Genomic DNA, 27,233 nt, shown 5'->3' with positions numbered 1-27,233 from the left:
CTGATTTCCAAACCCTTGGGCTTTGCCACGTCTCATGATCTTTCTAAAGCCCTCTCCCTCTCGGAACAACGCTTTTGGTTTCTCCTGCCCACTGCAGGTCGGGCGGCACCAGGCGACCAGTTTTGTAGCCCTCCTCCTTCCAACGTCCTTGTTGCCCCTCTGGTCACCGGTAAGCCCTCTGATGTTCTTTCTTCCCCCATGTCCATTCGAGCCCAAATATGAGCTTTCTTCCATTCCACCCGAACTATGGCTATGGTGTTTTACTCTGAGATATAGGGTTCATTCACTTCGTTGTAACTTAATTGATGTGTGTGCTGGGTAATCTTCAGATTCCCAATCCCCTTATGATGAAAAATCTTCCATGTTTCTTATATCTTCTCTTTTGTTGTGCCTGCCGATTGCTTTGGCAAATTTATCTCAATCAATCATCACTGCCATTTTCTGTTCGATATCCATTTTTAATGCTGATATTCTGCTTTTCAGTTAATTTAGCGACTGCAAGGTTAGAGATTCGTTTTTGTGAAGAGACAATATGCCATTGGGACTGATACTAGGTGTAGGAAGGGCAATGCGAAGAAAGCGCACATCGTCCCTTGAAATTCTGTCGTCAAAACGGGCCCCAAGGGATTACTACAAGGGAAAAAATTGCAAGTCAACTGGTTTCCATACGCGCAAAGGTTGGATTATTTTTTACATTCATTACACATGGTTTATTCGATGATCGTTGTTTTGCTTTGTTTGAGTCTATAGAATCATGTTGAGCAATGGACGCTTTCAAAGCAGAGAGTAGTTGGTTGATTGATTGATTTTTGGTGTTTATTTTTATTTTTATTTCTTTATGTGCGGTTGTTTGATTTATAAGGACACTCGTGAAATAATGTGTCTTGGTGAACTGAGCTGAAATGCTTGGTGAAAATATGAGTCACTAATACTATGCCCTTCCTAACACCTAGTTTTCTGAAAAAATTGCCATGATCAATATTTGTGCAGTGTTAACTCAAAATTTCTTTTGTTTGATGAAGGAGTTGATGGCTAATTCAATTTTATATTTATTATGTTTTAGTGTTTCGATATCTCTTGGATATTTCTCATTTTTTTAATAGCATGGCTAGAAATTCATTTGTGACTTGGCATATAATTGAATTGCCTGAATTGAAAGCTGGCTCTCAGAACAAAAGGGGTCTGTTTTGTTCTATTTCTGAAGTTTAGTCATACTAACTTAAGAAATCATCCCTTTTCTTGGAAAATTGTAAACTCTATTTTTGTCAGCATTTTGGGAAAAACTTTAAGTAAAAGCTTCCTACTTTTTATAATAACCCATGACGAAAAGCCACAAGAGTATAAAAAATTTGTAGGAATTTTCTCTTAGTATAGCATCACTCTTTTGCTAAAGATGTTTTTTTGCAATCCCAATCTAGGAAGCAAATATGACTTTGTTTATACAGAAGAGTAGAAAATTTGAAAAAATTCCCTCTTGCACATTTGACTCTCCTATGTGAAAAGCCCCTCCAAGGATGGCAAGAATTGTTAATTTTATTTTTCCACACTACCATGGCGAAAAGCCCCTTCTATTATGGCAAGGATGGGTACTTTTCTTTTTCCACACTCCTATGTGGAAAGCCCCTTCAAAGCGGCAAGGATTGGTTTATTTGAAAGGAAAAAAAAATAAAATAAAATTCTGCTATTAAGTATTGGTATTGGGCTTTGAACTTTGCTATTCTTGTTCCCTTTTCTTTATTTCTTCACCATTAATTAGTATCTAAGTTGATTGTGTAATTTCATCTATCTTGTATAATTTAATTTCCAATTATGCAGAGACACTAAATGAAGTCTTTAGCATCATTCATGTAACGTACTTCATTGTTTAAATGGACCTCAAGCTTGAAGGAAGGGGTAGAGCTGCTTTAGGTTGATACTTGATAGCTAATGTAAACCTTTCTATCAAATTCTTGTCAATGTAAATATTTCTATTGAATTCTTGTTTATGTATACCCTTAAGTTTTATGCAGGAAAAAAAATCCTTTGGACTTTTATGGTATAAGTTGGAGGCCCTACATGGACAAGCTGAAGGCTGATGAAAATGTGGGTTGAGGCTGTAAAGGGAGATATATAGCCCATGATTTTGGAATTACTTTGCCTAGATAAGGATGGTGAAGAGGTAATGTAGCCAACTTCAGATACTAGGGTTAAACCTTGTTGACTTGGACTTGAGTTGCTCTTTTACACTCCCATTTTTCCAAATTCCCCTAGCACTTTGTGCTGTTCTCATGTTGGGGTTGAGCTGTCTCGAATAACATTATGCTTCTTGACTTCCAAAGCTTAAAAAGAAGAGAATCTCCTCAAGTTGGTGTAGATTGAAAGTAAGACTGGGGAGGAGGCTTTGTTCATTTTGAGGAGAGATCCCAAGTCAGAACTTCGTGGATCATGTTCACTCTTTCAGTCTCAAGATAGGTATGCGATTTTTCTTCCTTAATCTACATATTGGATTTGGAGCATTTCTATCGTCACAAAACATTTGGTAGATTGCCTTTTTGGGTGATGAGTGGATTGAATCACAAAGGTAAATTTTTGCAAGTGGGAGTGCAATAGAACAACAAAATCTTTAGTCTAGGGGCTTGAAGGGGAAAAATTGGTATAGTTTTGTTGAGGCTTTGGAGTCAAAAGGAGGTACATAGAAGATTCCTTATTCTAAAGGAGAGGTTAGGAATGAGCTAGCACAACCAAACAATCATTGGAGTTGGAAGGATGCTTGGGTGGGAGATTTGTTGCCAAAGGTCTAGGAATGGTCGACAGGACATTGCTTCACCTAGGGTTTGCGATGTGGAGAGGGCTAAAGATTGGGGCCCAAGAATGATGAATTGGGCTGAGGATTATACACATTACTTTGATGGATGCTATTGGGCTTGACCCAACTATATTTAAAGGTTAGCGCGTTCAGTCTAACTTATTTTCTTTGGGGCAGGCCCCAGACATTTTTCATGCTTTTCAAGTTTTTTTTGTTAGATCTTAGCCCCAATGCCCATTGAAGAATGTCAATAAGCAGCTCATGGTCAGTAAATATCCTTAAAACTAGGCCCAAAGCTTGGGAAAGGCTTGTGTGGAGGTGGGTCTTGATGCTGATGGGCACAACAAACTTGGTCTTGGACTAAGTGATGAGGTGGAGGAGAAACAAACTCACGGTACCTATTTTCCAACGAGGATGGATTGTGCAAGTGAGCAACATGAGTGTTGTTTTTCGGTGGGTAAATGAATGGGGGATGGATATATAGATGAGTTTATGAGGTGGGTTCCTGTGGAGGATGGTTGTCTGGAGGTACTTATGGAGGATAATGGTACGACTGTTCAAATCAGAGGATCAAGATGGTGCAAGTTCTAGTAATGTTACGGTGAGGATAGATGGGGTAAAAAAGGCTCAAGTTGTTGAGAAGGCAGTAACATCAAAGGTTTACACTCGTGGGAGGCAGAAGAGTAAGGAAAAAAAGGGATGAGTCAATTGAGAAGCTTCTTAGGGAAGATGGGAGACTGGTTAAGTTCTTCAAAGAGCAAAGTGATGGTAATTTTAACATTGAGGATTCGAATAGGCTCAAAACTGATTTAGAAAAGGACAGTGGAGAAATTTTTGTGCAGAAATTTTGTTGGAGAAGAAGAAGTGGGGTGACATTAGATTGGGAGGGTGATCTAGTGAGTGATTTTGATTATGATGAAGGGTTACTCATAGGCGAGGTTTGTGAACAACTTGGTTATGGATAAGATTTTTCTAATTTAATGGGGCTCAGTCCTTGCAATCTTCATCTCCAATGGAGGTTCTAGAGGGAGCTCTTGGTTAGAGGCACATTGAATTAGAAGAGGTAGAAGACAATGTTGAGCAGAATGAGACTGGTGGTGATACTGGTTTCGTGTCTCATCTTCAATATATGCTGGATGAAAAAGGTATGCTGTAGGCTGATTCAAAAGGAGAGGAAGTCTGCTTGGATGGTGGCAAAATTAAGGTTAGGAAGGGGCAACAGGAATTGGCTGCATTCAATCAATTATGATGGGAAAGGACTGAAACTTGAAAAGAGGTTTTCTTAGGTAGTGTATTTTTAGGCTTAGGAAGGATTTTGGATGGTGGGCAATTATGGTCTGGGATGCCTCTAATCTTTGTTGTTATTTTCTTTGAGGATTCCTTGTCCTATTTTGCTTGTATCTTTTCTCTCTCTTAATATATCTTCTTTTATTATATAAAAAAATTTGAAGAGAAGAGGAAGGAGGAGAGGGAAAAGAATGAATTGTTGCACAAAATTTATGTTGTGCCACCCGGTATGAAGTTGTTTGTTATTTAATTCAACATTTTGGTGCAGGGGGCTACGTTGTGATGCCTGAGAAATTGCCAAACTATGTTGTCCCTGATTTGACTGACTTCAAGGTACTCATGTCCCTAATCTTTTCTTCAATTTTATTTTATGTTCTTTTTTGTGCAGAAAGAGAAACATTTTATCTTTTCCTTTTCTTCCATTTTTGTGGGTGGAGGTGGAGTGGTTTGCATTCCATTATAACCGACAACTTCACAAATAAAGTAGCAATGTGTGATCATGGTGTTAATAATACATAATTTGATCATAGGATGGATTAAGGGTGAGTTTGGCCAGCCTTTGTTTGGATAAACCTCCTTTTGAAAGCACAAGTTGGGCATTGTGTTTGCGAGTAGTTTTTCGAGCTTTTAAAAAACTAGCTTTCAGCTCTTTTAGTAGCTTTTCAAAGTCACAGATTTGAAGCTTTTAATCGCTAAAAATTGCCTGTTTTGTTCCTAACAAAATTGTCTATTCCATGGTTGTCCCTGAATTTTTCTTGATATGTCAAAATTATCAACACAATATTTGCATCGATTAAAATGACAAATCTATTTTGGTCATTTTAAATATGACTTGAGATCAGCTTCATCTTTTCAACAATTCCTTTTTCATAGGAGGGCAAACAAATTTTCTACCAACTGGGATCAACCTTTTTCAAAAGCTTCTTTTCATCGGCCACTAGGGGCCCAAGCCAACCTGAATTGAATTGTAAACAATTACAAACTCTCCTTATGGTAATGAAGGAAGAAACTCAAGTAAAATAAAATAAAGTATTAATGAAGGAAGAAACTCAAATAAATAAAATAATGTTACCTTTAGAACTAGCAATGTGAAAATTTTCTTTAATACAAGTTCGCTTTTGTTGCTTTTGGGAGTATGGATTTTGGGTCATGGATTTGGGTTTAGATGGATTTGGATAAAATTCAATATGGATTTATATTACATTTTTTCCTAATCTAAATCGAAATCCAAGGTTTCTCTCAAACAAAGGGTTAGTGTATGTTTCTTGTTAGTAGAAATCCCTCTTGAAGGCGCAGTCCTTGCGCATTCTTGCCTTTCATTTGAGGTGCTTGTTTGCAGAGTGGCCACAAAGAGATATATAGTCACAAAAAATTGTTGTTGTTGTTGCTGTTTTTTTTTTCCCCCCAAAATCCAGACCTGTTTATTAATAACATTTGGCTTGTTTATGCGTCTGGAGTTGCAGAATTTTTCTATGTTTTTCTTATTTATTTCTTAATAGATAATTGAAGTGCTTTGTGAATCCACCAGTCTGGGATGCAGTGTTCTTTTTTTTTTTTTTTAAAATTTTTTGTAATCATTTATGCATGTCAGCATCTGAAAAAGGCCAAAGTTTAGATTTTTTGCCCCTCAAGATTTTTTTTGTTTTTGAAGAAATCATGCCAATAGTTTTATTTCATTTTGAATTATGTTTGTTCATATTTCATAAAAGGATAAGTATTGCACTTATGTTCTGTAAGCACAGTATTTGTCCAGGCTAACTCTGGATTGCAAATTCTCTATTTCGATTGATTGAGCCCTTACTTTGCTCTCTAGGACTCATCTAATTGGACATTGTCTTTGCGGTTTTGAAAAATAACTGAAATTGCTGTTTTAGGAGGTCTTCAGAGACCAGTCCCATCCTTGATTTTTGTTAACATTTTCTCAAAACAGAAGATCTAAGTCAATTTAAAAAAATATGGATCAGAGCCAGATTTTTCAAATTGAGCTCTGAAATTGGGTTGGACTGGAGTTGGGTCTGGTCCAAAGCCCCGCGCATTGTTGAAATTTGTTTTGCGTGAATTACCTAATTTGGTTCTGCAGCTGTGGGAGTAAATCATTAAATCGCATATAGAATATTTGATGAGAATTGACAAGCACCACTAAAGGATCCATTGCAAGTTTCAGATGGGCCAATCGCAAGGTCAAGAGTTAAGAAGATCAAGGAAGCGATGTAAGGATTGGTGGAATCCATTACAACGGGTGACGACTTAGCCTAATGTTTAGTGTAGACTTTCTATTGCAATAATTATAGGCATGTGGGCCTATTTTATGTTTATTAGTTATAGGTGTTTAGGGTTACGTTATTTGAATTTGAATTTGAATTTGAATTAAATTTAAATTTAAATTAAAATTTGAATTTAAATTTAAATTTGAATTTGAATTTGAATTTGAATTTGAATTTGAATTTAAATTTGAATTTGATTTTGATTTTGAATTTAAATTTGAATTTAAATTTAATTGGAGGGGTTTATAAATAGACTTGTGGCCACATTCTACAAAAAAAAAGGACATTGAATAAAAATGTAAGGTTTTGTTTCTTTCATTGGTTCTTCAAAGAACTTTTCGAACTTATCGGGATTTCCCGTGGCGTTCACCAACGACTTATCAAACGGCTTTCCACCACCGTTTGTGGCGTCTTCCTTATACCAAGGTTCGTGTTTCACACTAAACAACGGGTTGAGGTCGTATATACCAAAATTCTTGTTTTTCGTAAACAACTTGTCGAGGTCTACCATTCATATCTATCCAAAAATCTGAATTTTAGCTTTCTTGGGCAAGCATTCCAACATTGTTTGTTGGGTCTCAATGCATGTCGATTGAGGTTCGCATCAATATTGCTCCTTTCTATTTAGGAAAAGGGCAGCTCTTGCATTTGGGCCAGAGTGCTCCAATCCTAGCTTTGTATAAGGATGCCTTTTTTTTTGGAGGGTGGGGGTGGAAGTTGGGGAGATTGTTGGGAAGAAACCATTGAGACAAATCAAGGAGGAGCTCACATTTGGTTAGGGAGAGCTAAAAAAATGGAGAAGAGTAAACCGTAGACTGGATGTGTGCCGCTGCAGAAAGGCCCAAAACAGGTATGGCAGCCCCCTATTTCCCTCAAGGCGTAGGCTGGTTATGCAATACATGAGTTCCACCATGACTACCTAGGTTTCCCCTCATCACTGTCATATAATTCATCATCCCCCTCACCCCTACCCACCAACACTTGAGATTGACACCATATTTTAAATGCATTAGCATCATCATCACCCTCATCCCATTCATACATGTTAATGATCGTCATCATCAACTCCCCACGCATTAACCCATGCATCCACATGCATACTTGAGCCTTAGCCCCATGAGACCATGCTTCCCCCTCCAGTCTTATCCTCTTCTTCTTTTTCTTTGCTAGTTTGAGAGAGAGAGAGAGCCCTTGGCGAAGGAGGGTCAGCGACAGCAGGAGCCAGAGGTGTGGAGGAGAGAAAGAGAGAGAGAGAGACAACTCTTGGTGAATGGGAACGCACTGGGCTGTTCCTGCACAATAACACGTGCATCCACAATCATAGTTTTTAAAAAAAATAATTTCTGTTCTCTATTATTTTGTAATTCAAATAAAAAAGCTGAAATGTTTTGAAAAAATGCAGAAAATAATTAAATTTTTTTTTTATTACTATTATGAAAAACAAAAATGTTTTTTTTTCTCTTGGTATTATTATTATTATTATTATTATCATTTTATTCTTTTATTAGCGTTTTATTTATATTTTTAATTTGAATTTAAATTATTAAAAAATTCAAAAATTTGCTCAAATTTTTAATTTTTTTTTCTAAATTAGGTTAATTTCCTGCTTTTTTGCGCCTTTTCATTTTGCTTGCTTCTTTTTAAGATTATAAAAATCCCATAAAAATTGCAAAACTTTGACAAATAAAAAACATGTTTCTTTTTGTATATAACAATGGTGTTTGTTTATAAAGTTTTAGTCTTGTTGCTTTACTTTTATTTAGTTTATTTTATTTTCTTAGCAACTTAGGAAAGCTTGAGATCTTCTAAAAACGGAAAGTTGTGGAAATTTCAAAATCATTAGAGGCCATATGCTTGAATTTTTTCTTGCCTAAGGTGTATCTAGGGTTATGGAATGTATATTTGTTTGCATATTTGTTTTCATATTGATGCAAGGATTGCGTAATTGTCTTTGATCGTCTTATAAAAGCCGTAGGAACATCATTTTAGATGGAAAGTTTTGATATTGAACTTGCTCTTTGAATTAGATTTTGATCTTGTTAAAAACCATTTTGGCAACAAGTAATTTTTTAAATTATTTCGACAACATACACCCAAAGGGCATGCACTATTGCTCTTCTAGGGATTCTTAAGGTGAGAGAATCTTTGCATGTCTTATTGGATTGTTGTGAGGAATGTAAAGTGTCTCAATATTAAAGGAGGGTAGTTAATGTTAAAATAGAAGGTTTTCCTCAATTGTATCACCTTCCTTGGTGCATAATGGTGTCATTTCTTCTTAATTTCTCATGGGCTTAAGTTTCTTATGGGTTCTACAATTTTTTAGCATTCTGAATGATAGGGAGGTGGAGGAACTCTCTCCTCTATTGTTGTTGTTGGAGGGCTGTCGTCATCCAATGGTGGGGATGATTGGTCCTAGGTTTTGTATTCTTTAGGGAGTTATTCTTGCAAATCGTTTCTTGCGCATTTAATTTGGTTTAACATGCCTTTTCCACTGCATAAAAACAGTAAGGTAAGGTTGTTCCTTTGTGACAGGTTGGGCACGGGATCAAGTCCAAGGAAACAACCTCTTTGCATAAAAGCAAGGGTAAGGCTGCGTACATTATGATGACCCTCCCCCTACTCTTGCAAAGCAAGGAACCTTGTGGCACAATATCACAAGCCAAACTTGTCTGCGACATTATGCTTGCCTGTGTCTGCTTGCCTTGTGTGCATGGGATGGGTTACCAAAATGTAAATAATAGCTATAAGTTTTATGCTTGGAGTATGTTTGTATCATAGTGTAAAGTGGGATTATGACTTCTCGAACATTTTGATGTTTCCTAGTGTCAGAGCTAAAATAAAATGTAAAGCTCTTTCGAGGAGGGTGAGTGTTCATCAGTCTTGTAAAACTTACTAGCAATTGTTAAGCGTGTTTAGCCTACTTGCCTCGTCACTAAACACATGTTGCTTACGGAGGTGTTGTTAATGAGTTACGTTGCCTTAATGTTTACCACCTCTTTGCCATTTGCTTTCATGAATTGCTTATTGCATCCACTTTTCATTCAACTGTTGTGAATGTGTTCTTGTGGTAAAGTGCAGTAATCTTTGGTTGACTAGTTAAGCAATATTTCTTTAGCTAGTGCAGCACGAGCTTTACAAGGTGTGGAGTGTTTAGCCCATGACAGTTGGTATGAGAGTTTGATTAATTACTATGTGAATTCAGTTGCCTCATATTGTGGAATGGTGTGAAGCATTGGTAAGAGACCATGCCAACCAATACCTAAAGAATTGAAGTGATAGAAATGCAAGTTGAGATAGTCAACAATGTGGCTGTGGAGATGGCCAAACTTGCTGAACATGTTGATGCATTGGAAGGGTCACAAAGGCACCAATAGGGTTCTTTGGTAGAGATGTTAGAGGACCTCTATGCGACGATAGAAATGTTACAAGCTTAGATGGTAGATATGAATGCCAAGATGGAGCTGATGGTTTTTGCTATGGGAAACCCGAACACTATGGAGTATGGAAGAACAAAGGTGCATGAACCTAGGACTGATGGGGCTGCTCGTGATGCTAAGAAGTTGGAAAACTTCTTATTTGACATGGAGCACTATTTTCATGTAGTGAGGATTGACTTGGAGCAAACAAAAGTATCCATGGGGACGATGTACTTGAGTGGTGATGCTAAGCTATAGTGGCATATCAAGTATGATGAAATTGAGAATGGATGTTGTGTAGTTGATTGTTGGGCAAACTTGAAGAGAGAGTTTAAGGCCCAATTCTTTCATTAGAATGTTGAGTACAATGCTTGACGGAAATTGTGAGATCTTGAGCACATTGTTTCAATTGGGGAGTGTGTGAAATAGTTCTTTGCTTTGATGGTGGATGTTTGGGACATGTTGGAGAAAGAGAAGTTGTTCTATTCTCTTAAGGGGTTGAGACTATGGGCAAGGACTGAATTTCATGGCAAAGAGTTCAAGATTTGCCTACTACAAAAGCTCTTGAGAAACGCTTGTTTGACTATGCTAGAGAGAATTCCATGATGTCCAAAGAGAGTGGTGTGGGTGGAAATAGCAGAAAGCCTTTCAAGAAGAGCAAACCTAGAAGTGGGGGTGTTGACACCTAGGCATCAAGTTCAAAAAGAAGCTTTGTAATCTTGATCATTCAACACACTTAGTGGTAAGGGTAAAATGGCATGCTTCTTGTCTTAAGGCCCTCACAGAGTTGTTGATTGCCTTGACAAGCCATCTCTCAATGCCTTGCAAGTTTCCATTGTGAAGATGATGAGAATGAGGAGGAAACCTTGAGGATGGATGCAATGCAGTTACCTAACTCGTTGGAGAGGCAGACAAAAGAATCGAAAGCTACCCAGGCGAAAGGGTTAATGTTTTTGGATCTTCTTATCAATGAAAAGAGTGTCATGCGATGGTTGGTATTGGGCTATCAATAACTTTGTCTCATAGGTAGAAGCATAGAGACTCAACTTGACCTTACAGAAGGATTCATGATGCATGAAAGCGGTTAACATTGCAGCTTAAACTACTCTGGGAGTAGCCAAGCAAGGGAATGTGAAGCTTGGACAATGGGCGGGGCATGTGAATTTCACAACCATGCTGTTGGATGATTTCCAAGTGATTCTTAGAATGAAATTCTTGAGGGAGACTAAGGAAGTACCGATGCCTATCTGATGGGAGACTGCGAAGAAAGGAGATGATAAGAAATTCCTATCTGCCATGCAACTCAAGAAAGGATTGAAGGGTGAACAAACATATCTTGCCACGTTGGTGGTAGATGAAGATGTAGGTGAAGAGTGGGTGCCTAGTACCACTGTGTTGTATGAGTTTAAAGGTGTGATGCCATAGAAACTACCTCATAACTTGCTTCCACGGCATGGCGTGGAGCATGAAATCGAGTGGTTATCGAGAGTGAAGCCGCTTGCTAAAGGCCATATTAGATCGATCCTCTAGAGTTAAGTAGAGTAGGGTAACAACTTAATAAGTTATTGGAAGCAGGCTATATACTTCCTTCCAAAGCATCGTTCAGAGCACCAATGTTGTTTTAGAGGAAACATGATGAGACCATGTGAAAGTGCACTTAACAAGGTGACTGTGCACATCAAGTATCCCATTACATTGATTGATGATTTGTTTAATTAGCTAATTTAGGCGAAGTACTTGACCAAACTTGACTTGCAGTTAGGCTACTATCAGTTGAGGATAGTAGATGGGCATGTGCTGAAGATGACTTGTGTGACATGGTATTTGAGCATATGAATTCTTGGTGATGGCTTGATGAATGTGCCAACGACATTTTGCACCTTGATAAACTAGGTATTTTATGAGTATCTTGACAAGTTTATCATGGTATGTTTGGATGACGTTGTTTACTATTCCACTTTGGAGGAACATAAAGAGCATCTACGGAAGGTGTTCAATATGCTAAAGGAGAACAATATTTTTGTGAAGAGAGAGAAGTGCTCTTTTGCTTAATGGACTATCAAATTCCTTGGTCATGTAATTGAGAAATGTCATGTCTGGACGAATATGGAGAAGGTGAGAGCTATTCAAGATTGGAAGATCCCAACGATAGTGAAGGATCTTCTTACCTCTTATGGACTTGCCAACTGTAGTTGAAAGTTTGTGGACGGGTACTCGAAGAGAACTACCCCCTTAACAAAACTATTGAAGAAGGGTCATTGGTGTAATTGGACAGAGAAGTTCTTGGGAGCCTTTGACAACTTGAAGGAAGCCATAATGTGAGATATGATATTTGCTCTTCTGGACATCATGAAACCCTTCAAGGTCTAGACTGATGCATCGGACTATGCCCTTGGGGAAGTCTTGTTATAGGATACACATTGTATTGCGTACGAGAGGCATAAGCTTAATGAAGCAAAGCGGAGTACATAACTCTAAAAAAGCTGATGTTAGTGGTGATACATTGCCTTCATGCATGATGACATTACCTACTTGGGTTGAAGTTTGTGGTGAAAATAGATAACTCGTTTGTTAGTCACTTTTTTAAACAACCAAATTTATCACCCGAGTAGGCCCTTTGGTAAGAATTCCTTGCAAAGTTTGATTTCTTACTTAAGAACAAGGTGGGGCAAATGAACCAAGTCATAGATGCACTAAGTAGGAAGGCTAAGCTTATAGCCTTACAGATGGTAACACACTTGATAGTAAGTAAGGTTACCGCAACAATGAGGAGAGTATTGAGAAGAACCTTGCCAAGATCAAGTTGCCCAAAAATTCATGAAGTTGGCGGAAGAGGGCAAATTGCTCCAGTTTTGTTAGAAGACAAATTGTTGATGACACATGTTAATGGGCTCTTAGTGCCTCAATCTGGAGATTTGAAAACTATAGGTATTAATGGCCACACATGCATGATGATGTGGTTGAGTATACTTGAACTTGTTTCACCTACCAATAAGACAAGGTGGGGCAGAAGAAGATTGTAGGGCTATTGGAGCCTCTTTAAGTACCAATGAAACTGTGGCAAAGTGTCTCATTTGACTTCATCATCAGCTTGCCCAGAGTGGGAGATGTAGGGTTTATACTTGTTGTAATAGATGAATTTTCGAAGTATGGTACTTTCATACCCGCACCAAAGTATTGTACGACAAAGGAGATAGCACAATTGTTCTTTAAACATATTGTGAAGTATTGAAGTGTTCTCCAAGCCATTACTAGTGGCTGATACTCAAGATTCATAGACAACTTCTTGACAGAACTTTTCAAAATCCTTGTTTCAGAGCTTGACATTTTTCGAGCTACAACCCATAGATAGATGGATAGACAGAGATTCAATGGGCTACGAGAGGAGTACTTGCTCCATTTCTCACTCCCAATAAGAAGAATTGAGTGCAACTACTTGATGTGGCTCAATTTTGTTTCAACGCCCAAAAAGAGCTCAACAATTGATAAGAGTTCTTTTGGTCTTGTTATAGGCAAGCCACCATTGTTGCCTCACACATTGGATGAGCTGTACTAAGGAAAGAGTCCAATAACATACATCTTCATCAGAGGTTGCTTGAGCTTAGTTGTAGAAAGCTTCCAAGCGGATGAAGAAGTGGGCAGATTAGGGGAGAAGACCATTGCACTTTTACTTGGGTGACTTGGTCCTTATTAAGTTCCATCCTGAATGGATTAGGTCACTATAAAGTCGAGATAGGAGATTACTTTGCAAATATGAATGACCAGTCCTCATTTTGGCTAAAGTCGGGAAGGCTTCTTACAAGGTTGATATTTCGGCTTGGATGAAAGTGCATTTTTTGTTTCATTTTTGTAGCCTCGATCCATTTAACACTGATACTAAAGACCAAGAAGAAGTTTGTCAGCCAAAGCACCACTAAAGACGGTGCAACTTGACAGAAGAGAAGCTGAAGTCATCCTTGCAGTCAGGGAGTTCATTTCATCAAGGAAGAAGTGACGAGAGTTATTAGTAAAGTGGAAAAACCTTAGAGATGAAAAAATCATTTGGATTTCAGTGGAAGACTTGCAATCGTTTGTGGACAAAGTTGAAGAGTATGTAGCCTCGAAGTTAGCAAGGACGTTGACTATATAAGTTGGGGAGAATGTCACAAGCCAAACTTGTTCAAGGCATTATGCTTGTCTGTGACTACTTGCCTTGTGTCCATGGAATGGGTACCATCATGGAAATAGTTGTATAGGTTTTATGTTTTAAGTATGTTTGTGTCTTAGTGTAAAGTGGGAGTATGACGACTTAGACATTTTGATGTTTCCTAGTGCCAATGCTAAAATAGCATATAAAACTCTTTGGGGGAGGGTGAGTGTGCATCGGTCTTGTAAAACTCACTAGCATTTGTTAAGTGTGTTTAGCTTACTTGCCTTGTTCCCTAAACACACGTTGCTTTTTAATGAATTACCTTGCTTCAATGTTTGTGCGTGCTCTCTTTTGCTTTCATGAATTGTTTATTGCTTCCTTCTACTTTTCACTCAAGTGTTGTGAATGTGTTCTTGTGGTTAACTGCGGTAATATTTTGTTGACTAGTTAAGCAAGAGTGCTTTAGCTAGTGGCGCACAGCCCTTCACAAGGTGTGAAGTGTTCGTCCCTTGATACCCAAGATGTCCTTTATGCACTTTCCACTTCATTATATTATTTGATGGCTAAAATCACCTCTAAGATTGGCTGTTCTTAATAGAGTTAACACCATCAATTATAGAGTAGAAGTCTTTTGAAGGCCTCATCTCCGAATGTGTGTCCCTTAGGCTTTGATAGTTCAAAATATGTCTTATATTTTTATAGTGCTCGATGGGCGTGGGGGTAAGTTGTTTAGCCTTTTTTGGAGAAAATTGGGTTTGTTAGGAATTAGTGCAAGATTTGTTGGCTAGTTCCTTTTACTAGATTGGTGGAAGTACAGATGGCTTTGCCTTATGGAGTTGGTATTTTTGCAATGTTCTTGGGTATTTATCTAGAAAAGAATGCTCGTGTCTATAGGAATGACGATGACATGTTCTTTGCTCTAGGACAAAATTCATTATTTGGCTTATTTTTGATCTTTTGCATTTGGTTGTTTTAAAGGGGTGTGCTTCTTAAATATATAGCAAGATTGGAAGGCTGTGTTATTTTGATTTAATTATTTAGAATTTTTTTCTTATATATCATTTTATTCTGAGGAGGATTTCTTACTCCCTTTTGATCATTTTGTATTTTTTATTGAAATATTTTCCTTTCAAAAAAAAAAAAAAAAAAAAAGGTGATAGTAAAATAATTGAACAATTAAAGATCATTGTTGGTTAAATTTAAGACAGTCCAAGGTTAATTAGGTATTTCGTGGGGTGGGTATGTAGTGGGTGCTATTGTTTTCCTTTTGCATAACCATATTCCAAACTCAGCTCAATTATGCAGCAAACCCTACTTATTCTATGGACCTAGGTTTGACTTAGTTTTAGAGGTTAGTAGTTAATTGGGTGACCAAGGCACACATTGATTAAATAAAGGGTTAGTGGAAAACCGTATTGCCACAAATTTCTCTTGCCTTCCTTTCCTCGAGCATTAGATCTCTGGGCCACATGTTATGACATATGATTATTTGTATGATTTTGTTTTAGAATTTTCTGCAATGTGAAGTGAACATTTATTAGGAGCCATTTTTTCCCCGTGTGGCTATATCCTTCTCCATTTGACAATCCTTTTTTATTTTGTGGTAATAAATTTTAATAAATTCAAATTCCAAATTTTCTTAGCACCTACACTTTATTCATATGTTTTTGGAGGTCATAAGGTCCACATACTCGTATAAATCTATTTCTACTACAAATGGTTGTAAACTTGCAATATTAGTAGTACTTAGCCAATGTGAAAACATACACACAAGAGTAGTAATTTTAAAGGTACTAAAATACCATGGTCCTAAGGTCAATTGTGCACGCGTGCATAGATGTGCATGCACATAAACTGTTTCAAGTTAGCATGTTAGTAAGGGTATAAACATCATTTATTTTATGTAGAGTTTATTATAAGTAAAGAAGACATACCCATTCTATAGGTTCTCTAGTTATTGCAACATTTCAACATGGTATCATAGCTAAAACTTGAGATCTAACCTCTACATAGCCATTGGCTGCTGCCACTGCTACTGTCACCCCCACCACTACTCCCCATTGCCATCTCTCATATTCATGCCTCTTATTAGTCATGCCTCTCCGTCACTGCAAGTGAGTGATGTGAAAGCCTGAAACAATGTCGCCATCCTAGAAAAATAAGCCTCACGAAAGAGCAAGTTAACTTTGGTAGACTCCACCACCCATTTTGTAAGACCACCTCCATGTCCCTTTTGCAAAACCAATACCATAATTCTCCACAGATATTGCTGGTATGAAGAACCCTAAAACCTTGTCACCTATGAACACACTTGTGTGCCTTCATGTGCAGTTCTTAGGCCACCCGCCGATGCCACGTTGAGTGTGAGGATTTGTTGGAGCTTGTTTTCACTCTTAAGTTTCTTTGGAAGCCACTCCAACAGGGTGTTTTGCAAGTTTTGTGTCTGATTTGTGATATTCATGTTTAGACATCATGACTTGGTCATGATGTCTTGACATATCCACTTCTCTCACACTTGGTATAGGCAAAAGCAATACATTTCTTAGCCTATGTTGTAAGCGTTGGTTGTTAATGTGTGTAGTTGATTCTTTGTTTGTGAATAAGGAGTGTCGCTGTGTTGTTAGTTTCCCATTTGTTTAGTGTCTTTCCTCCAGATGGAGCCCATGAATCTCAATAATAGCCTAGCTCCCACATCATTGCCATAGATTACTGCTGAGGAGTTGAAGAGAAGTAATTACTTACAGTGGTCTAAGGGTGTTAATTTGATAGACATGCAAGCTTGAATATCTCTTTCAATGTGGACCCAATGATGACTAGAAGAATGAGGTATGGGTTTAGGAAGATGCCTTGACTATCTTGTTGCTGTGGAATTCAATAGAACGCCATATTGCGTGGATATGTATCCACCTTGATATCTGTAAGGAGATCTAAGACTATGTGGAACTCTTCTGCATGCACCCTTCAGCTCCGCCTAGTTTGGGCACTTTAAATTAGTGTTTTAAAAGGTGTTATTGAGGCGCTCCTTGAAGTGATTTGGGCCTAAAACGCCCTAAGGCATAAATGGAAATGCGCAATTCCAGAAGGGCGTACGCCTCAGGGTAGAAGGCGTACGCCTTAGGTCTAAATGCTCGCCTTTTACGCCTCAAATGTAAAGGCGTACACATGTTGCCCTTTCCTCCCTCTCTGCGACGAAGCTTCTTCTCTCGGCGAAGCTTTTGCTCTCGACGAAGCCTCGACGACGATAGCTTCTGCTCTCTTGGCAAAGCTTCTTCTCGCTCTCCGACGACTCGGCGACTGCCTCCAACAATTCTTCCAAGCTTCTTGTCCATCTCCGACGACTCCACGATTGCTTCTGACGATTCCTTCAAGCTTGTCGTCTCTCTTCGACGGGTCGAGGGTCCCTTCCAAGCTTTGATATGCCTCCAACGACTCTTTCGAGCCTCTCGTCTCTCTGTAGCGACCCTGTACAACCTCTCTGCTCTGAGATTTCATCTCAATTTGAGGTTTTTGTTTCAAAAATTCAAATTTCAATTTTCATTTTTCAATTTTAAGTTCTTGCTGCACCTGCTGATTGTTCTTGTTCAATAAAAAAAAAACATGTCTGAAGGTGATTCTAAGGGGTAGCATTATGTTTTTAATTTTTTCTCCATTATTCTAAAATTTTTCTTATTTTTATACTATATATAATTTATTTATTTATTAATTATTTTAAAAAATGCAGTCCCAAAATGCTGACGCCTCAATGCCTTGAGGCTTACGCCTCGCCTTGCCTCCCCTCACGGAGGGTAAAACGCCTCGCCTTTTAAAACATTGCTTTAAATTATGTTTTTGAGCGATGTGTTTTCATTAGTTAGGGTGTTCTTGGTAGTTAGCTTGGTAGTAATAGGGCTCCAGAGGTAGTTTGGGAAACCATGATGGTAGAGATGGGTATAATTGGGGGGTGCCAAGCAAATGTACTCATTTTGGACATGGTGGTCATACAATTGTCTATTTTTTGGGATCTCCATGGGAAGCCCCCTTGTGTTGCTAAAGCCACAACTATTGATTCTGCATCTACTCATTGAGTGGCGCAGTGTCTATATTATAAGAAGAGTAATCTAAATTCCTGTAATCTTATCTCTATTAGTAAACTAACAAATTCTTTAATATGTTCGATCACTTTTCTCCCTAATATGAGGATGGTGATTGGTTGTGGATGTGAAGCTATGGTACTTCACTACCTTGATTTGCTATCCTTATCTACTGCTTGCATTGCTGCAGTCACACCTCTTCGCATTTAGTGTCACCTTGGTCATCCCTTGGTGGACTATTTACAAAATTTGGTTCCTAGTTTGGGTCCTTTATCTAGTTTAAAGTGTGTCTTGTCAATTGGGAAAGCATCATTACCACTTTTGCTTCCCGGGTCAATAGACTGGCAATCAATCCTTTTTTGTAAATCAATTCAAATGTTTCGGGCCCTAGTTGAGTCCTTTTCAAATTAAGTAGAGTATTTTGTCGTCTTTGTTGATGATCATTCAAGGATGACTTGACTTTGTTTAATGAAGGGTCACCTTGAGCTATTTACTATCTTTTGCGCCTTTTGTTTTGAGGGTGAAACTCAAATTTTAACATGCTGGTTTCAAATTCTTCATTGTTACAATATTGAAGAGTATACAAAACCCTTTGTCTCACATATATGACCACCTCAGGAATGATTCACCAATCCTTTGGTACATGATATGATTGCTGAAGGGAAAATAGACATATTCCGAAAGTCACTTGTAACCTGCTATACCAAATGAATGTGCCCAAAATGCTCTGGAGTGAAGCGGTTCTTATTGCATGCTCTCTTATTATTTGGATGCCATTGTTTGTTATTGAAGGCAATGTAAGGTAGTCATGTTTCTAGATCTCTTGTCCCCATTACCTCTTAGCATATTTAGTTATGCTTCTTTTGTTCATAAATTGCCTCTTGGTTAGATAAATTGGAACCTCATGCTTTCAAGTGTGTTTTCTTGGGGTATTCTCATTTACATCACAGAGAGGATGTCACTGAATTGTCTCTTTGTCTTTGCCGATGTGACCTTACATATTCTTCCTTCTCCTCCCAATGTTAGTCTTTTGCCTTCTTCTTGTCCTTCCACACCTTTTGTCACCTTGGAGTCCTTGTTGATTGAATCATCTTACCTGGTAGATATGTGCACAATAGTGCTGCAGAGAAAAGTGAGGTCCCTTCAAATTCTAGTGTCCGCCTTTGACTCCCTTGTGCATAGATCCTAAATTTCATGACATTGGTCTTCTCATTGTTGATGGAAAGGTAAATGTACATGTACTCAACATCCTATCTCTAATTTGTTTCTTGTGATTCTTTGTCACCATCCCATTATTGTTTTGTTACTTTTGTCATATATCTCTATTCTAAAGTTTTTTCATGAAGGTTTATTTAATTATGGGTGGAGTGTTGCCAGAGATACATGCCTTGAAGACAAATGCTACTTAGGAACTTGTGTGTCACTTTTGGCTGATGAGTTTGTGGCTTTTTGTTGGGCATATATTGTGAAAGTCAATCTAGATGGTTTGGATGCTTGCTTGAAGGCTAGATTGGTGGTAAAAGGCTATACTTAGGTATGGATTCGATTGCACAGACATGCGATTTGATTACACTGACTAGGTGCTAAGAATGCCAGCAACCTCTTGGGTTTATTACTTAAAGGGAGTCAAGGTTGGTTTGTTGTCTGAGAAAGTCTTTGTATAGCCTAAAGCAGTCTCCCATAGCATGGTTTAGTTGATTCAGTGTTGTGGTGGTTAATTTTGGCCTTTGGAGATGTGTGATGGATCATTTTATATTCTATTGTAATACTGCTCTTCTAATTGCTCATGTGGACAATATTGCCATTTTAGGGGATTATAGTTAGTGCATACAAATTTTGAAGCAATTCTTACAGGCCGTTCTAGACTAAGATTCTAACATCTAGATCTTGTATAGGGACTATCCTATCACAGAGAAAAAGAGAAGAACTTAAATGAAAATACTTAATAGCATGGAAATTACATTTATACAAAACTTCTTCTTCAAGTGCAAGTAATGGACCTGTAGACAGTCAAGTGAAATCCAATCCATGAAAATGTTCTTTTGGATGAGATGGGACTGTTGGGATCCAAGCATGTTAATATATTATGAACTAGTCCATGGTGATATTACAGACCTGTTAGAAAGTTGAATTACTTTGCCAGATAAGTATTGCAAGTTAGTTCGTTGGCTCTCCTCGAAGTAGTCATTAGGATGGTTTTATTCATATCTTGAGATACATTAGGGGTGCACCTGGAAAAGGTCTTTAGTATCAGGATCATGGCGATTCATGTGTTGAGGGATACATTGATGTATGTTGAGCTTGCTCACCCTTTGGTAGAAGGTCCACTATTCTAGATAATGTGTGTTGGTGACAACTTGATATCTTGGAATAGTGAAATGCAAATTGTAATTGAAAGCTCTAGTGCAGAGTCCAAGTATAGAGCCATGGCACATGCTATATGTGATTTTTGTTTGGCTCAGGAATATGTTGGAAAGAGATTGTGTTCCAGCACTCGCAGCTTATGGAGTTGTATGTGAATCAGACAATGGTTTTTCCATTATAGGACAAAACATGTTACTGTTGATTGTCATTTTATTTGGGAGAAACTGGTAGAAAAAAGCTCATTTCAACCACTTATGTGAAGTCTGAATATCCATTGATTGATTTATTTACTGTTCGTTGGGGGGTAAGCATGTTCAGTTCATCTATAACTAGCTAAGAGTATATGATATATGTGCTCCAGCTTGAGGGGGAGCGTTACATGTTAGTGTGTTAGTCAGGTATTAAATGTCATTTTTTTCTACATAGATTTTATTATAAATAGAAAAGGAGACCTACTATTCAGTGGGTATGTTAAAGCTTGATATACTTTGTTGGGGAATAGTGGGTATGTTAAAGCTTGATATACTTTGTTGGCCCGCAACCTAATAGCTTAAGCTTCTAGGTAAAGTGATAACCTAACACTAGTATTAGAGCCTTGGTTCAACATTCTCCCTTATATGCCATGCTGGGGGAGACCCTGATGGTTGCCTTGTCGAGGGAGACCCCGATGCCTTGTTGGGAGAGATCCTGATGTTGGGTTATCCCACATCGGTTGTGGAAATGGCTGGTGGTCAGTTATTAAATGTGAGGAAAAGCTTCACCCCTTGAGCTAGTTTTTGGGGTTGAGAAGGCCCTAGACCACCCAACACTGGTATCAGAGCTGGCTATCAGGAGGTCCTGTGTTCTAATCTTGTGCCCGCATTTATTTTGTGATATTTAAAAATTTATTGTGTGTTTATCTCTCCATGTGCTGTCGGGCTGCACGTGCGGAGAGTGTTAAAGTTTGATATACATTGTTGGCTCACGACCTAATAGTTTAAGGTTTTAGGTAAAGTGGCAATCTAACAGGGTACTCAAGTTATTGCAATATTGCATCATGAACTTCTATCACCATACTAAATGGTTGGTTGTGTAGTGTGCACTCTTTATCCTCTGAAAGAACATCTTCGTAAAGAACAAAAATGTAGAGATATATTCTCTTGTGATCTGTATTTGTAAAAACAAGATAAGTTTTTTGAAGGGTTATGAGATTTGATTGAAATTCTTTATAATTAGAAACTCTTTATGTGCCAAATTATGATATCATAAGGGCCTGTTTCATTTTTGCTCACATTCCTTTATAATTATTACTCTGTTGTTACATCAAATTCGAGACCAAGAGCCTCATAGGAGTACTTAACCATAGGTTTGGAAAAGTGGTGGAGATTTTCAATAGTTTTGTATATTAAATCTTTCATTATATGACCATAAATTTAGAATGAAAGAGAGATAAAGTCAACTTAGAAACGAGTCCTATTGATAATTGACTTTTGTATGAATGTGCCATCTGACAATATGAATGAAGAATTTGTGTTCTGTTTTACTTTTACTATCTGAATCTCAAGTGCAAGCTCCAAATTTATCGTACTAATTGGCTGTTATTGGATTCTTGCAATCTTACATAAATTGTTATGCTTATGGATTCACATCCATAATTTGTGCCCATTAAAATTCTTGAACTGATGGATGAGTGGTATAACATTGAAAGATAAATTAAGGAGTGAACATATTCGTGGTAAGTTAGGTATATGGCTCTTATAAAAGATAATATAAGGGAGGGACAACTTAGATGGTATGGACACTTACAAGGTAGGCCACATAGTGCACCTATGAGGAAGAGTTAGTTACTGTGGGGGGCATTAGAAGGGGTAGGGATAGACCTAAAATAACTTGGGAGGAGATAGTGAGTAAGGATTTAATATCCCTAAATCTGTCAAAAGAAATGGTCCATGATCGCATAAATTGGCGGAAAATGATTCATATAGCCGACCCCACCTAGTGGGAATTAAGGCTTTGGTTTTGTTGTTGTTTAAAATTCTTGAACTTAATCTATGATCCTATGAAGTAAATCTTTATGCATTGGTGATGTGCCTATACGCAAACTGCCAAAATTTTGACTGAATCAAGTTCACTACCCTCACATAGATTAAATTGCATTGTAAAAGGGTAAAAATATTGAGACATCTTGACAGGAACATCAACCACTGCTGTCATTCTGTGTCTTTATTTGAAAACCCTGCAGATAATTTTCTTAGGATGATTCAAGCTTTGAGTTTCATTTGTCCTTGAGTAAGCAAAAGCTTGAACATATAAATATTGTGTGGGCTTGCATGTGTGTGTTTTTTTTTTTTTTTGGTAGTACTAGTCTGGGTTAGGTAAGAATCAGGTGATATTCTTTCACCAGCACCATACTCATGATCCATTTTTACCACTTGGGACCCCTTTAGTAGGATATTCACAGGATTTGCTATAAAATGGAATTTAACAATCACACTGCTACCATCCACTCGATAGGAGCTTATCTTATTGTTTACCAAGCTAAGTTCCCATTTGCAATGTCTTAAAAAATAAATATTTTTTTTAGAAAATTACTTTTAATGAGTATTTGTGTCGATACTCAGATCTTAGATTTGGATTTGGGTGGATTTAGACAAATTTCAATACAATTTTATATTATATCTTATCCAAATCCAATACGACTCTAAATTCAAAATCTTTCCAAATATAGGGTAAAAAAATATTTTTTTGAAAAAAGTACTTATCTGAAAAGGACTTGTAATAAATAATCCCATACTGGTTTTAGACAAGTACTTTTTTCAGAAAAGTATCATTGCCTTCCATTGTATATGCATGTCATCATTTGCATGTATTGACACAATTTGTGCACATTTTTGCAGCTCAAGCCATATGTATCTCAATGCCCAATAGAAATGAAAACTACTGAGGCCACTGATGCGGTTAAATAAGAAAATGGAGTGATATTTGACAGTCAATTGCTGCTGTATGAACTCCATGGTGTAGATACTGCTGAAGTGCATGAAAAAATGACTTCTAGGTTTTACAAAACCCAAATGACCTGCCCTTTTCTGAACTATTTTGCATCAAGCTTCTTAGAACTATGATCGACTAAACGGTGAAAGTTGTAACTGGGGGAGGGAGGATCAAAATTTCCCGGATTTTGGTTCATAACTGCGCATGCCTGCTTCTGAACCCCCTGGATTGGTTACTGGGGTCATTCGAAGCAATGTTTTTCCTTATCAATGTTCAAGTTTTAAAGTTTCTCCTTTGTTGATTGGTTTGGATATTTGAGCTTTGCTCATTCAAAATATCAACAGTTCATATTTGATGTTTTCATGAGGAGCCAACTATAGCTATATATGCCACCCGTTGTGATGTTTTGCGCAGGGATATTCATATGAACACTCTTAACTGTTCAAAATTGCCTGCACATACATATATATTGGTGGTTCTTTTGGTACTGATTGTGTTTCAAATTGATACTCTCAGTTATTAAGTTCATTCTGATTGACAAAATGTTTTGAGTTTCAAATATATAATCCAAATGTAATATTACTTATAAATTCTTTAAACCAGTTAAAGAACTCACAATTAATTAATTTTATTGCGTTATTGATTTTATTTGGCATGCTATTTCATTGGAAGCTTTATAAATAAGCGTGGCACACTTCATTCCAACACAAGCAGCACTCTCCTCTTCCAATATTTGATTTTCTTTTCCCGCATTGCTTTGCTTTGCATTGTTTGTTTGATGTTATGTCCTCTCTCTCTCTCTCTCTCTCTCTCTCTCTCTCTCTCTCTTTTTACTTTTGCAACTTTTCCTTATTGTTGGGTGGTCAAATCTGTTAACAGTAATTTGAGAGGTCAGCCAGGCACGAATTACTATTGTACCTAATTTATACAAGCTAAATTAGCATTAAGAGTAGTGAGGCTGTTTGATATTATTGTTGTTTTCTATTTTAATTTCTATACAGTGAAGAAACATTGTTTGCTATGTTAGTCTTCTGTTTTAGTTGGTTTTTAATTGTTTGTGAATAAAGAAATTGAAAATCATAATTTTTGCCATCTTATTGTCAGAAAATTTTAATATTAAGAAATAAATTTGTTGCTTTAAGTTATTTATTTTATGCACATTTTGTTAACTAAAATAAAATAAAATTATCATATGAATTTAAATACAATTAAAATATGTAAATCCGAAAATAATGAACAAACAAGTCAATGGCAAAAAAATATTTTTTCATGTACAATATGATTGTTATTATAACATGAATTTTGAAGATATAATGACAGTAAAAAAATAGTGAAGTAAACTTTAATTTTATTTTAGGAATTTAAATTGTACTATTTTGTTTCTTTATTATTTTAATCATATATATATATTATTTGATTTAAAGATGAAATGATAATTTTTAATTAAGATTTTAAATTTACAAATGCTAATTAAATTGGTTTTTTTTTTCTAGCTAGTTTCATCTTAGTTTTTGATTTTTATTTTCATGATTTTTAAGGCTTGGTTTTGTTGTTGTTGTTGTCTTGGTTATCTGTATCTCTTATTTTTCCAACACTGGTGAATCTGTTGCCGTCATGTTTAATGGTTTGTTGGAATATCAACTTTGATTCTTGCATCATAGAATGTTCTGATTTAAGCTTGAAGCTCCAATTGAGTTTTTAGAGCGCCCAACCAAGTATAGAAGTCAGTATTTAATTTTTTATTCATACTGGGATTGGCTAAAGTAATAAAACATAATTGGATAGATTTTAGATAGAGTAAAGTAAAAACAGCTAATTTGATAATGGGAGTTCCTGGAGGAGCATGAGATTCTGAATGAGAATAAATTGCATGACAGGCATTTGGGATTGCCGTACGATTCAAGAAAATTATGGTTCGCCTTATTTTCATTCAATTTTAATTATTTTTGTATCCTATATAATTTTCTTATGTGTAACTTTTTAATAATTAATATCTTATATTTCATCAAATGTACAATGAAGCAGTATTTGAATATGAGCAATGAAGATCTGGCTCAGCATTGCCGCCATCTTCGCACCATCCATCCCCAGCTACGACGTGACGTTTGCCACCACTGCCATGCTCTTCGGCCATTCTGCCCCATAGGCTGCGTGTCAACACCGCACTCACCATCGGAAATTGAAACAATTGAGACCCATGTGACCATCGAAATTTGAAACCACCGAGCCCAACACACCACCCGAATGCATGAAACTAAAACCATAAAATTGGGACCAAACTCCATTTTGGAAATCGAAACCACCGGAAATTAAAACCGCCGGAAACCAACTTATGACTGGAACCCATGAAATTCAAATCCCAACTCCCCACAAACTGGAACCCAACACACAATCGGAAATTGAAGCCGCCGCGAACTAAAACCACTGAAACCAGCTCATGACCGGAACTCATGAAATTAACATCCCGAGTCACCACAAACAGAAAAGTAGCCCATGAAATTGAAATCCCAACTCACTACAAACCAGTAATACATAATAATGTAAGAGGAAATAATTCCTACTGAAATACTGTGAATTTTTTTTTTAATAAAAAAATTCAATTAAAATTGTAAATTGAAATGTTGAGAATACAGAACCTATGTTAGGGAAAGGGGATGATAACAGCAACACAAACACAACATAATTATAACACACAGAACATAAGGAGATTACATGGTTCGATCAAACTCGGCCTATATTCACGAGAGAGAGAGAGTCACACTATATTATCAGGAAAAATACAGTGGAGGAGGAGAACATGGTCTCACTCAACTCTCAGCACAAATCTCTCTGCCTCACACACAACTCTTTCTTCCTCTCCTGTCTGTATATTTTTCTCAAACACTCACACCCAGCTATACAAAGCAGTGTACATATATATAAGAGAGGAACATTGGGATGGAGCAGCAATAAAAGAAATATGCATGCTCGAGGCTGCACATGCACCACGACGCTGCAACTACCAAGCAAAAATAAATGCACCCACATGGGTGGGTCAACAAATCACCCCCTCCAAACATGTGGGGGCAGCCAAGTGTCCGTTGATGCTGCAACATGGTGACCTTGCCCTAGACTCAAGGCGTCCGCACTCCTTCGAGAGAGTGCCCGCACCCCCTTGCTGAGGTGCACATGCAGAGATCATCTTCTAGATGATTTCAGTAGATCTAGAAGACCCACTGAATCTGAACATAATTCCATTTTCTCTCTAGTCACTGTCTTTGTCAACATATCTGCTGGGTTTTGACTGCCAAGGATTTTCGCAACTGCTAATATCCCTTCATCTAAAAGAGATCTGATGAAGTGATAGCGGAGTCCAATGTGCTTGGTCTTTGAGTGGAATGCTGAATTCTTCGCCAAGTGTATAATACTCTGACTGTCAATATACAAAACACTCTTCATCTGCTTGAAACCCAACTCTGTCAACAAACCCTATAACCAGATCATCTCCTTGCTCGCTTCTTTCATGGCCACACACTCTGCCTCTGTAGTGGATAGAGTAACAATTTTCTAAATTTGAGATACCCAACTAACAACAGTAGCACCTACTGTGAAAGCATATCTAGTAGTGCTTCTTCTGTGATCTATCTCACTAGCAAAGTCTGCATCTACGTATCCCTGCAATGTCAGATCACTTTTGCCAAAGCATAAACATTTGTTAATTGTACCTCGGAGATACCATAAAATCCATTTTACCACTTCCCAACGAATTTTTCCTGGATTTGAATCTACTGACGGTTCCCACTGCATGATTGAGATATGGTCTCGTGCAAACCATGACATACATTAAGCTTCCTACAGTTGAAGCATATGGCATTTTGTCAATTTCTTTCTTCTCTTCCTCTGACTCTGGAGACTGAGTCTTTGATAACTTGAAATGACTAGCTAATGGTGTGCTAACTGCCTTAGCAT

At 37.4% G+C, this 27,233-nt stretch overlaps 1 protein-coding gene across 1 annotated transcript; it reads left to right on the top strand.

Moving 5' to 3' along the window:
* Positions 1-23,646, top strand: LOC131167948 (uncharacterized). Its single transcript, XM_058127030.1, has 4 exons — positions 1-169; positions 484-677; positions 4,341-4,405; positions 23,192-23,646. The coding sequence occupies exons 2-4, from the start codon at positions 533-535 to the stop codon at positions 23,258-23,260; spliced, it is 279 nt and encodes a 92-aa protein (XP_057983013.1). The 5' UTR covers positions 1-169; positions 484-532; the 3' UTR covers positions 23,261-23,646.
* The last annotated feature ends 3,587 nt before the right edge of the window (positions 23,647-27,233 follow it).

This window comes from Malania oleifera, chromosome 11 (genome assembly GCF_029873635.1).
Source record: "Malania oleifera isolate guangnan ecotype guangnan chromosome 11, ASM2987363v1, whole genome shotgun sequence".
NCBI classification, from domain to species: domain Eukaryota; kingdom Viridiplantae; phylum Streptophyta; class Magnoliopsida; order Santalales; family Ximeniaceae; genus Malania; species Malania oleifera.
Note: the sequence above shows the minus strand (reverse complement) of the source record. Positions and strands in the feature narration are given on the sequence as shown.